Below are 13,338 nucleotides of genomic sequence, written 5' to 3'. Positions count from 1 at the left end.
GGAAAAGGGCAAATCAGTCGAGAATTTAAAGTATAGGGGTATACCAGTTTAAAAAAAAAAGTGAGGGACAAAACTAATTTTAGGTGTAAACTACAAGGTGTCACAAGTATTTACTCCTAAAATAAATTACCAATAAAAACAAAAATAAAGAGAACTAGAAGCAAACCAGCCCATATTGGGCCCAACACATGAAACCAGCCCTAAGATCCGTCCAAGACTTTGGGAAAGGCCCACCCGGCCCAGGAGAGTGTCGGCTGCATAACCACCGTTGCACCGCCTCGCCCGTCGCGCTTGTACCATCTGTGCAACACCGTCATTCAAACCATGTCTCTCGCTAGACCCGTGACGACGACCCTCATGAACCAGATACAAGATCTGGCAAGGTTTTATCATCCTCGATCGATTGAGATCCGATCGGTCACTCCAAGGCATGGATATGGTCTTCCCTCCACCATCATTCTGCCATTGCATACCTTCGAGACCCTCAGCGTACTCCCTTTCTCCTGATCTCATCATGGATCTTACGCCATCATTCACATCACCAGCCAAGAGAGGCTCTTTTATCATCATGTCCGACGACCACGTTATGAGGACGAGCCACCGGACGTCGTATATAATCGTTGGAGGGAGCTGTACATAGGTATGGATGGGTGTGGATCCCACCAATTGGCCAAGCTGATTAAGTGACCAAAAATTGGTCATTAAATTGGTGAGGCGTGTGGGGCCCACTAATTAGTCCAACCAATTTTTAACCGGTGCATTCATCTTTCTCTACATTTCAGTCAATCAATCACCCAATTAGTCTATAGGCGTATGTGCTAATTACTAAACTAGTTTACCACATACTATAGCAATTGCAAAGACATCGGTATTTTATGACCGGCCGACAATATATTATTCGATCAAGTTTTCGTTTATATCAATCCAAAAGTTTTTTCTACACTACAGAGAAACAAACTAGACCATAAATCCATCAAAGAACACCTTTTCAATATACAAGATACTGATTGAGTTATATGCCACGGCCATCATCCAATATATGAAAAGTTCAAGTAATTAGCTAGAATGATATATACACATGCAGTCTATATCTATATACATAACAAATTAAAGGAAATTTACCTATATGCTATAGCATGGTCGACTATTCACAAGCATGCATGTGAACAGTTTTTTTTTTTTTGAAATAGTAGTTTTTTTTTTTTTGGAAATTAGGTAATTTAGATTTTTCTAGATAGGTTCTCTCTCGGCTAAGAATTTTTTGCCCTCTATTTTTGACTTTTCTTCTGCCTCCTGAATCTTCCGGATGGATCTTGCCTCTTCGGACCTCCTTTTTTTTTTTTTTATTCTCCTGTCTCTTTGCCTTTACATCTCAGAGAATATCGCCGTTTCGTTTCATCTCTTTCACTATTGTTCTGTTTTTGTGCATATTTAACTATATACATTTGTTGGTCAACTGTTCATAAGCATGTGAATAGTTTACTTGGTTAACTGTTCATAAGCACTGTGAACAGTCTGCAGACCTTTTTACCCTGCTGATGGGTAATGTAATTCCGTATTTACCATTCGTTTCAATTCTAGGTATAATTTTTATTTTTTTCCGTCCACTTTGCGCTCTCTCTCTCTCTCGCCCAGCATTTCTCCATTTTTCTCACACTCTTTAGACTCTTCTCGAAATAGCTCCAACATTTCTCACAAAACAGAAGAGTCTATAGATATTAATATATTACCGTGATAATTTAGTATACCCGGTTGTTTCACAGAACTATTTCTATCATTTTCTCTTTTGCTTTGTATACACGTACGTACAAATTAAAACAATTGGAACATTTATATTTTAGATAGAATACAAGACTAGCTAGATATTTTGTTTTATAAAGATTGTTTTTGTGATAGCTTTTATACATATGTGGAATATGCATAATGTGGATATTACACCTCGCCAAGGCGTGGGTATAACTAGTATGAAAGCTAGCTGATTAAGAGTACGTAGTGAAGATGGAGCATGTATATACTAATAGTAATTTCATTGATTAAACATGATCACAAGGCCACAGATAATGACCAGATGAACATTACATGGCTACCAAAGAACACGAACATGATTGACACACACAGAGTAGAGTACGTCTCTCACTCGATCACTTACTCACAGACTCGATCAAACTACTATCACAAATAAACAGAGTACGTTATTTGATTCTCACGAATCCTTTATTGACGAGACTCCTTTCTTTTTTCCTTCTCACTAGGTAATAATTATATGGCAGCCATTGGTTGTCGAATAGGGGAGCTTAATGTCCACACTTGCAGTCGATGCAAGAGCAGGTGGTGCCGCATTTGCACTTTCCGCCGTTCTCGGCGGTTGGTGCATCCATGACAACAGTGTCGTAGCTGCAAGAAGAATCAGATTTGTTTTAAGTTGCTCTTCCTCCTCCAACAGGAATGAAAACAAAGATATATATAAGAAACATCTAATAATTCTTAGATTGTTTACATTATATATAATTTGGAGAATTAATTGAGTGGTTACCTCTTCTCGGTCTCAACAATGACCAAGCTGTTTCCCTTCTTCCTGCAGTTTCAGAGAGAACAAAGTTTATTGTGATCCCTTAAATTAAGAACATATCCAGAATAGAATCAAACACTTCAAATGATGTTTATGGGTAGGCTTTAAACAAAAACATGTACATATTTGTGTGTATATAAATTAACCTAGCTTTTCCTTTTTTCTCCGATTACGGTTGAAAGAAAATGAACATCATATATAAATTTTAGGTACATGAGTATATCTTGCTCAAGGTGATCTATGAGCCAATCCGACCAAACACAAGTAGTACTTTTCTTGCTTAATTTATATTAAGAGCAAAACATACGAGCTATTTTGTTTTAGTCGTCGAGTATATATGACATATAAACATATGCACAAACACGGTCGAGAGTAGTTGAACCCTAACCCTCTCATAGCAATCGCTCTTAGATCAGCAAAAGAAAAGAAATCCTAATCTGATAAATGAAGAACTTAATTACTAGCTAGCTAACAAATTAACATGCATGTATTAAGAAGATGGAGAAGCTACTTACGTGCACTGGGAAACGTCAGAGCAGTCACAGCTGTCGCACTTTCCAGACATGGTGTTGATCGGAATTGATTTACTGAAACTGGGTTTTTGTTTCTGAGTAATGAAAAAAATGCTTTGCTTGCTATATCTTCAAGCCCTGCTATGGCTCCTCAATTTATAGATGCATGGAGGGGAGGAGAAGGAGGGCAATTTCGACTTCTCATGCAGGTTGAGGATTATGGGGCCTGCGCAGGCATGAGATAAGCACACGTCTCCGGGGAAAGGTCCGAAGGAATCTTAATAATTAATGGAGGTGAGGAGAGGGGCTGGCCGTTGGACTCATTTCCTCCTCTCATGTCAACTTCGTTGCTCTTTTGTGGAAGAACAAGACGACCAAATCGATCCCTACAAACACACGCCATATCGATTATATCACAATTGACATATCTATCTCTTTCCCCTCCTCTCGCTCTCAAACTCTCTCAATTGGATTGGACTAGATTAGCGTCGTAAAAAGTTCTCATAAATTTAGTTGTCATGCAACTAATTAGTGAAGATGGCACTCAATCGGGAATAATTAATTTTAATAGCAAACCATTTGTGTTGTTATTAAACAAATAAAGACAGTTTTTAACAATTAAGGACAATTTTTTCTCTACATGTCATGTGTCATGATTTAATTTATCAAATTAACCTTACACTAATTAAATATACTTTTAGAAGAGAAAAGTCTCTCATTTTGAGATTTTTCAGTAAATGGAATACAGTAGCAGATTTTCAATAATTTAGTGTAGTAACAGTTAATTTCAGTAGAAGTAGTAGCAGCAGCAGAGGTTAACATTCCAGTAGAAATAGTAACAGGGGTTAACATCTAAATAGTAGTAGCAGTTAATTCCAGTAGAAGTAGTAGCAGAGGTTAACATCCCATTAGTAATAGCAATAAATTCCAGTAGAAGTAGTAGCAGGGGTTAACATAACAACAACACAGTAGCAACACACAACAACAACAACAAGTAGCAGCAGCAGCAGCACATAGCAGCAACATGAATCAACAACACGCAGTAGCAACACACAACAACAACAACAACAACAACACAAAGTAGTTGTACACAATAGTAGCATGAATCAATAACACGTAGTAGTAGCACACAACAACAACACGACACAACAACACCACACAGTAGCAGCACATAAAAACAACATGAATCAACAACACGCAGTAGCAGCAACAAGTAGTAGTAGCAGCAGCAGCAGCAGCAGCAGCAGTAGCAGCACATAACAACAACACACAGTCGAACCACACAACAACAACAACAAGTAGTAGCAGCATGAATCAACAACACGCAGTAACAACACACAACAACAACACAAATTCGTTGTACACAACAACAGCATGAATCAACAACACGTAGTAGCAGCGCACAACAACAACACACAGTAACAACACGAAGAGCACACATTAGCAGCACATAGCAGGAACAAACAGTAGCAACATGAATCAACAACATGTAGTAGCAGCAGCAGCAGCACACAACAACAATAGCAGCACATAGCAGGAACAAGCAATAACAGCACATAACAACAACAAGCAGTAGCAACACATAACAACAACACAGTAACAACACACAACAACAAGACGTAATAGCAGCACACAGTAGCAACATGAATCAACAACACAAAGTAGCAACACACAACAACAACACAAAGTAGCAGTACACAGTAGCAGCATGAATCAATAACACGTAGCATAGTAGCAGCACACAACAACAACAACACACAATAGTAATGGATACTAATGCATTATTCTCCTCTGAAGCAGCCATGGCCACTCTCTTCCACCAGCTCCTCGGATTTTGATCCTATCCCTGCACAATCAATTCCATTTAATCATTCCAATTGCAAAAATTTAACCAAAGAATGACCTAAAATCTAGTCTACAACACAGCCGAAACAAATTCGAGATTCTAAGCAAATCGTAATTCATCCACCTTTACATAAACAATAATCGCAAGCTCGAAACTTAAACCGAATCATGATATAAACAACAGAAAACAAAAAAACGCAGATTGAGAAGCTGATCAAGTCAATGACGAGTGAAACCGAAAATGGAGGCAGTCAATTCTACACTGATAGTTAAAAACAGCCCTAAACATGCAGAAATTGAAGAAATCGATCCAAATTTACAATCAAGATCGAAAATTGAAACGCATGCGTATACCAATTGAGGCACAAAGATGAAGAAACTAGCTTAAATTCTAGCTCATTCCAATAACTTGAACAAAAATTGGATTTCGAATTTAGAGAAAAGGAAGAGAAGTATGTAGATTGCCTGGGGAAAGTGAAGTAGAAGACCCAAAGTGTGCTTCTCGATGGATCCGATGTAGGTATCGGGTCGGAGCAAGATGTGCTCCAGCTGGCTCTTTTTCTGGTACATTTCCTCGATCGTCTTGCCGTCTATTGCCGTTGCCGTGTTGGAGTTGCTGCTGCTCTACAGCGGACGCTTCTCCACCACCATGGTTTAGAGACCGAAACGATGCGTTTTGGGGTTAGAAAGAGAGAGAGAGAGAAATGAAATTGAATGTTAGAGAGAGAGAGAGTGTGGGGCATGGTCTGTAATTTTGTACAAAATTCTGAGTATTATGGTCATTATGCATTTAGAATTTGGATTAGGTTTGATGTTGTATTGTTTTGGGTTTGGGCTTCCGTCTTTCTTTGTATAAATCCTTTAGAAGGTGGGTTTTCTGTGTTTTGCAACTGTTTATGATAGTGAGATGTCATTTTTTATAATATAACCACTTCGAGAACGTAGTACTAGATTCTCGAAGTGGTTATATTACTGATATATATGTATGCATGAAATTCAAGTTAGATAAAACGAAAAGATCATGAACATTATGCTATGGACAACAGCATAAGTCGATGGACGATCGATCTCTAATAAAAAAAGAAAAAAAAAAAAAACAAACGCCATAAGTGGATCTGATATCTCTACAACTGCGCCATGATATAGAACCATGAACATATTATTCTGTCACAAAGCATGGATTACTTTTCTTAATAATATTCCTGTTACCTATACGTACTTCTCGATCTTTTTTCCTTCTGCAGTTTTGCCATTTACCTTTCTCTCTTTCTGGTTAATTTCGAAAACCAGCAGCTAGCACATATTCAGATTCCACGTATATGACATCTTTAAATCTCGAATGATTGATTGGACGGAAAGAAAAACCGACGGATAAAAATACCCATTAATTTGCTGCATTTACCATTCGACATGAACGTATTCCAATTAATGAGATCGAAATGCTTATTTTCCATATAATATTAATATATTTACAACTAAGGAATTGTTAATGCATAAATCTGGGTCTGTATTGTAAAGACGACAGCATCAAGTTGGTATGCATGCAGCAAGTTTGATCGATTAGAGAATGGTTATATCTAATATTTCGAGTACGTTGAAGTTTCAGAGCTGGACTGAATTATATATTATGAGCTATATGGATGTTACCAAGTAATCTTCATCTTGTTGAACTGATATGGCATGATCTTGCAGAGCTATATATCTAGGCCAAAGTTCTACGTACAACAACCTGTATAATTTTCTTAGTTACAACTTTGATTAATTAATTAAGGAACTTTTTAAAGGGTCACGTACAATAAGTGCTTGATCGATTGATCAGTGCTAGAGGTTCTCATTCTCATGCACCATTGCTTTACCTACTTTAATTTATTGAAAAGAATCGACCACATTTTACAATATAAACACTAAAGTCTACAGTTAAAGGAAATTTCTTGAAGTTGTAAGGAGTTTAGGGTTAAAAATAAAGAATTGAAGTATCTTTCTTGGTCATTGTCAAAGCAATACCTTCCCCAGTTAGCTAGCTTGTCTTAATTTTCTTTGAAACGTTGTCCAAAGGAAGCATAGCCTTACATTCTTATCGATCTTTTTATCCACAACTAGCTAGGAAGCTAGAGAAATCTAATCGGCAGCTGTCTTCCTCAGTATTGCTTCGATCTCCACTTTCATTTCCATTATTCTAAACTGTCAAAGTCCTATAAATATTTGAGAGAATGTCCACAAATGAGATTTTACGAATCTTTCCGACTTGAGTTTACCACTACATGATCGAAGCCTTTCAATTTGGAGGGTCCTTGCTTCCGAGATCCTACAATAGGCGATGTATGTATGTAGCTTTCAGACTATAACCTTACCCAGCCTTTCCTTTAAGTCTCTCGCAGATTGACACACATTGTCGACAATAATCTTGTGGTTTTGAATAATATCGATCTTCAATCCATTAATAGCAAGCCAAGTTTTGATTTTTGATTTTTTGTTTTCCCCTCAAATTGAAATCACAATGATTTTATCATGCCTGAAGCCAAAATAGTCATTCATTCATACTCCCAGTACTATTTGGTCTAGCGGCATAATCTTTTCTTAATAGGTGAAAAATTGTGAGTTTGACTCACAAAGTTGTAATATCTGAGTTGTATAATCCCCTGATAAAAAAAATAGTTAAGTTGTGATGGTACCATAGTGATACTAGGCATTTTCAATGCCGACACCCATTTTTTTTAGCAAACCTATTAATTGAACCATGAAAAGTAAACATAATATGTATATAGACTCACGAAAAAGATAAATGACTTAAAAATAATTTGCTACGTCGATCCTCAAGGATCCAAAAACCGAAAGCCTATTCAACTATGAAAAAATCAAAAGTAAACGTAATACAGAGACTCACGATAAAGATAAATGACTTAAAAGTGATTTGCTACGTCGATCCTCAAGGATCCGAAAACCGAAACCCTACAGAGTCAGAGCCAGAGCCCATCAGTTTGGTCCAAAGAGCCCAGTTCCAAAACCATAGGCACCAGGCCAGGCTCAGGGTGGAAACAGAAGCCTAAAATGCTTGTCCCTTCATTTGGACACCCGGATGGGTGCATCTTTGTTTCTGGCTGAGAAGAAACTCGTCGATCAACGTCACAGTCCTCCGTATAAAAAAAAAAAACAAATAAATAAAAAAAAACGTCACAGTCCTCAAGTGACCGTACTTCTACTACTCTAGGGCTCTTTGCTTCTTCTTTTTTCCTTTGAAAATGGGCTCTTGTTTCTTCCTCTATAAGCTTTAGCTTTCTGATCGAGCGTTTCGGCTACTGACCCTTTTCGTCCTCTCTTCCGCGAAAGTACGAAAAGCCGGTCTAATAGCTTTCTGATCGAGCGTTTCGGCTACTGACCCTTTTCGTCCTCTCTTCCGCGAAAGTACGAAAAGCCGGTCTAATGGAGTCGCTGCGGTCACCTCAGAATCCCACGTCTCTCTCTCTCTCTCTCTCATTCTTTACTTCTGTTAATAACAAGACTCTGTCTTCCTTCTATCACTTTCAGGAAGCGAATGTTTTCGGAGACTGTGAGCAGTTCTAGGAGCATGGACGAGGACGACGTCGTCGTGATCGACCCTCCGGTTAGTCTGACTCGGAAACCGCGCAAAGGCAAAGAGGTGCGCTCGTTCATACACTTGCTATAACTATTATCTTAACTCGATCACGAACTCGATATCATCAGTTTTCTTTAGTTGTTGAATTCCGATCATATTACTTGTAACGAAATCAGTTTTAGCTCATGTCATGTTACTGTTTTGATCAAATTCGATTGGGGATTGCAGCAATTTTTGTATAGGTTTTCGGTGACTAGCGATTGTTTGGGCTTCTATACAGCTTAGGTTAATTTCGATAATGCTTTTAGGATGCCCAAACCCTAGGAGCGAGTTGCACAAACCCTAGGAGTTCTTGTACTCTGTCTTCTGTCAAGAATCCCCTTTTGTGTTGTTTTGCGCTTGTTCTACTTGGAATTCAAGACCCGAATTCTAAGAAAGTCATCATAACGAACAAGCTTAGGCTCGGTGAACCCTTCGTTCAAAACTTTTAGGTTATACACATATAGGAGGTTTTCATTCAATGCTTCAATGTTTATTACAACTTGTCCTTATCAATTTAATCTTTGCTCTATTTTCTTATTCAAAGTACTTTGGAACTAACCAGTTCCACCAAAACATAATGAGTTCTCTCAAATTGTACTGATCAAAAATAATTGACTTGATACTTCAGCATGCAAGACTAACCATGTCTGTAATAGAGTGCATGATTTGGTTACGGAAGTGTCAGTATCAGTAAGTATAAAGTTTGGCTGCTCTTTTGGTAATTTATCTAGTATTTTCAAAGAATTTCTGATGCACGTGTTAGTCTCCTCCTATACCTATGTCTTATTTTTTTTGTTTATGCTATGTCTATATTTGTTGTTTATGAATTTATTAGGCTGTTGTGCATGATGTGATCGAAATTGACGATGATGAAGATTCTGACACTGCAATGTTTATGAATAAGAAGAGATTTCGCAGAAGTTATGAAAAGAAGGCCATAAAATACTCTTCCAATGATTACCTTGATCATCAAGCTAAGGTTTATGATTAACTTCATACTTTCGTTGTAGAATATTATCTTTATGTTTTCGTTAAGTATTCAATGTTGCTGTGAAGATCTTTAGCATATATTTACTAATGCCAGCCCTCTTCAGGGAGCTGTGGCCAATAATTTTGTTAGTTCTGGTAAGAGTTCTTCCTCAGCATCACATAAGGTTGCCTATGGTGATCTTTACTTGGATGAGGTAATTGATGTTGACGAGTATGCCCAATTGCAATCCCATTTTGATAATGTGGATTTTCCTCCTGGAGTAGAGGCGCCTATGCCACCTATCCCTTGGTTTGATCCACCTAAGAGTACTAAAAGTGCAGTTTCTGAAAGTAGTTCTTTTGATACAAAGTATCAGGCTGCTAACAGCTTTGCCTCAGCATCGCATAACGTGATCGACATTTATGGTCCCAGTTCTGGTGCATCTTATTCCAGTGGTGACTATGCTGGTCTTTATTTGGACGAGTTTATAGATATCGATGAGTATGCCCAAATGACAGCTTATTTAGATGAAGTGGATGTTACTCCTGGAATAGAAGCACATTTCCCAGTGGGTCTCTCGTTATCAGATTTTAGCACGAGGAGTGTAAAACCAGTTTCTGGAAGTAGTTCAAGCTTGAAGAGCCAAAACGATGATGTTAGCCACCCTCTTGGGGTATCATCATCTTGGATACTTCCACAAGTTTCCAGCAGCAAAATGATGTCTCATATGGGATTTAGCTATCTGCAACAACAAGGGAGCGCTTCTAGTCTCTCTTTGGGAGCAGAATCATCAAACTTTCAAACACAAACTCAAAATGATGTCTCCGTGAAGCAAGTTTCTAGCATGAGTTCAGATAAAACTGTGGGGAAGGTAGATGGTTTCAAACAATTTGATACAGTTGTAGATCATTCAGATCATCATTATTCTAAGACAAGTCTTTCAACAAAGCAGGTGAGTGTATATGATGTATTGCATTAGCATTAGCATTTTCATATCCATACTTTAGTGTATATATTTGATGCTATTCTGATTTTACTCCTTTGATGGCTTCAGAAGAACTGGGCAAAGAAAATTCAGGGAGAGTGGAAGATCCTGGAGAAAGACTTGCCTGGTGAGTCCTCATGCATTACTTTTATGTTATGGCAGTAAGCTTTTTTAGGTTCATGTAGTCTTTTTGTCTCTTCTATCAAGAATACTTTTGATCATCATGCCAAGTATTTGGATATATGTACGTGGAACATAGATTTAAGGATGTCGATGTGTAATTTGAATTTCTGATGCAATAGGAAATTTGTTGCAGTACTCTTCCGTAGCATGCAATAACTAATATATAATTCACTTCATATCTGAACCCTCAGCTTTCCTCTTTTAACACATTGACAGATATGATATCTGTAAGAGTTTATGAGACAAGAATGGATCTTCTGAGAGCTGTAATTGTTGGAGCAGAGGGTACTCCTTACCATGATGGTCTCTTTTTCTTTGATGTTTCCTTCCCCAGTGGTTACCCCAAAGGGCCGCCTGTATGTGATTGGTGTTTTTCTGGCATTTATTTATGTTTACTTGGATCATGTGTCTAACTTGGGATTTTGGTAATCGATCAGCATGTCTACTACCACGCTCATGGCCTTCGACTAAACCCAAACCTGTATGCTTGTGGAAAAGTATGCCTCAGCCTTCTTAATACTTGGTCTGGGGGCAAAGAAGAAAAGTGGATTCCTAGCAAGTCAACGATGCTTCAGGTTTTGGTCTCAATACAAGGGCTGATCTTGAATTCAGAGCCTTACTTCAATGAGCCTGGATGGGCACCTATGAAGGGTACACCATCTGGTGTAACACAATCAAAAAATTACAATGAGAACACATTCATCCTATCTCTGAGGACGATGGTGTACATGATGAAGACGCCTCCAAAGGTAAGAGTCGATATCTTCTTTCCATTTCTTAGTATTATTGGTCGGGGTCAGTCTTCTGCAATGTGAGATTGGAAAAGAAGTTTTCTGGATTATTAGCTTGTTTATCATCTCCGTCCATCTGCATCAAAAAGTGAACTTTTTGAAAAACATCCATATCAAAACTTTCCAAAAGGAAATTCAAATAACATGAATATATACTTTTTTTATCATGTCCAGACTAAAACTATTTTAAAGTCGGATTGATGACATGAGTTCATATTTAAAGCATGCCAAGTGATCTTTCATGCTTATGTGAGCTAGATAGAATTGTGAAGATCGTTAGTCTGATATGAACGAATTGACCCTACGTGATTTCTCGATAAAATGCTTTACTGAATTCCGGGATTATTTACTCAAGCAAACTACAGTGTTTCTAGTTATGTAATGTGCAATGTTAGAACAATTTTTAGTTTCCGCTATTTGGAAATTTTGAGTAGAAAGCTGTACATAGGTATGTAACATATCAGATATCACACGATCACATGTGGGGAATGTCATGCATCTTGTATAAAATTCTGTCCATTTCTGAGTTTCAATATGAATCCTCAGCTATAGCTCGTGCATTTTGTTGCAGCATTTTGAGGAGTTTGTTATCGGGCATTTCTGCAATCGTACTCATGACATTCTAGGTGCATGTAAAGCATATATGGATGGAGCTCAAGTGGGGTCTCTAGTCAAAGGTAAGATTCAGGGCGTTAAGGGTAGCTGCTCAGATCAGTTTAAGAATTCTTTAGCTGGGTTTTTGCCCACTCTTGTCTATCAGTTTACACAGATAGGTGTCAAAATTTTTTTACCACCAACGACAGTCGGGAACATGCACAACGTTAGCAATCATCAGGCTGCAAGATCAACAGATTCATGGGCGATGAAACAATTTGAGTTCTGAATACTTTAGATATTATTGGACATTTAAACATTGCTACTTTGACCGGAAATTATAGAGGCTCTAGTCTTTGAATAGTGTAAAGCTCGGGTCTTTTAACGCCGGAATCCCGGATAAGCACTAACGTAAAAGAAAAACCACCGCAGTAAAATTGGCTTCTCTTCAAGCATGCTTAAACTTCAAAACTTCGAAACTAGGAGCAAGATGCCCATATCTTGAACAATAGTACATACGAATTCAACAATGATCTTGAGCTTTATTATTGAGATAGTTAATAAGAACTTTTGAATCACCTTAAACTTGAACACCCAAATAACCTTGAAGAGAAGCAGCTAGTAATCCGGCTCTTAAGGCAAAAAACTTATGAACCATGAATATTAGGGCATCTAATTTACTCAAACTTATATAATAAGTTTAGGTTTTGCAAAATCTCATCTTCAACCAACATGCGAAGTGGCTAAAATAGGTTTACATGCCTAAAAATCCTCATATTTTTACTTCTGATTCAGTTTAAAAATATGAGGATTTTGGACCAATTGAATTCTTACTGTTTTTCGTGTAGGGTGTCTCTGCCAAGCTCATGACTCATCAAAATACTGTGATGAGAGGATGCCGGCAATGGTGAACCTTGACCAACTAAGGAGAAGGCTACACTCTTTCAAAAAAAAGAAAAAGAAAAAAGGAGAAGGCTACAGTACTGATGCTCACGACCGGTACAGAACCGCGACATTCTGCTGGCAGGGTAGATCATGACATACTTAAAACTCTACAAGGTGGTGGTTCCTCTAGAGATGGTTGCTCTGGATTATGAACCCTCTCTAGCTCTTCTCATGTTGTTAGGACGGTTGTGTCTTCGACAAAGAAGAAATAGAAAATTTCATAGAAGTCCAGTTTTCAATATTTTTTCTTTCACAAGTCCACCTTAACTTTTTTACCCATATAAATCCACTTTTAGACGGGCCAATTACATGAAAATCCATTTTGAGA

General features: G+C 37.9%; 2 protein-coding genes across 2 annotated transcripts; one reads left to right on the top strand and one right to left on the bottom strand.

The window, feature by feature from the left end:
- Positions 1 to 2,009: 2,009 nt before the first annotated feature.
- On the bottom strand, positions 2,010 to 3,283 carry LOC101312711 (metallothionein-like protein 1-like). The gene is made up of 3 exons (XM_004295128.1): positions 3,085 to 3,283; positions 2,534 to 2,575; positions 2,010 to 2,394 (listed from the first exon to the last, which is right to left on the bottom strand). Exons 1-3 carry the CDS (start codon positions 3,132 to 3,134, stop codon positions 2,295 to 2,297), a joined length of 192 nt encoding a protein of 63 aa, XP_004295176.1. The 5' UTR covers positions 3,135 to 3,283; the 3' UTR covers positions 2,010 to 2,294.
- A 4,719-nt stretch (positions 3,284 to 8,002) lies between these two features.
- On the top strand, positions 8,003 to 13,104 carry LOC101303407 (probable ubiquitin-conjugating enzyme E2 26-like). The gene is made up of 9 exons (XM_004296234.1): positions 8,003 to 8,061; positions 8,452 to 8,563; positions 9,378 to 9,521; positions 9,607 to 10,464; positions 10,567 to 10,624; positions 10,897 to 11,036; positions 11,118 to 11,429; positions 12,043 to 12,148; positions 12,914 to 13,104. The coding sequence occupies exons 1-9, from the start codon at positions 8,003 to 8,005 to the stop codon at positions 13,102 to 13,104; spliced, it is 1,980 nt and encodes a 659-aa protein (XP_004296282.1).
- The last annotated feature ends 234 nt before the right edge of the window (positions 13,105 to 13,338 follow it).

This window comes from Fragaria vesca, linkage group LG3 (assembly GCF_000184155.1).
Source record: "Fragaria vesca subsp. vesca linkage group LG3, FraVesHawaii_1.0, whole genome shotgun sequence".
NCBI lineage: Eukaryota > Viridiplantae > Streptophyta > Magnoliopsida > Rosales > Rosaceae > Fragaria > Fragaria vesca.
This window is presented reverse-complemented; position numbering and strand designations above follow the sequence as displayed.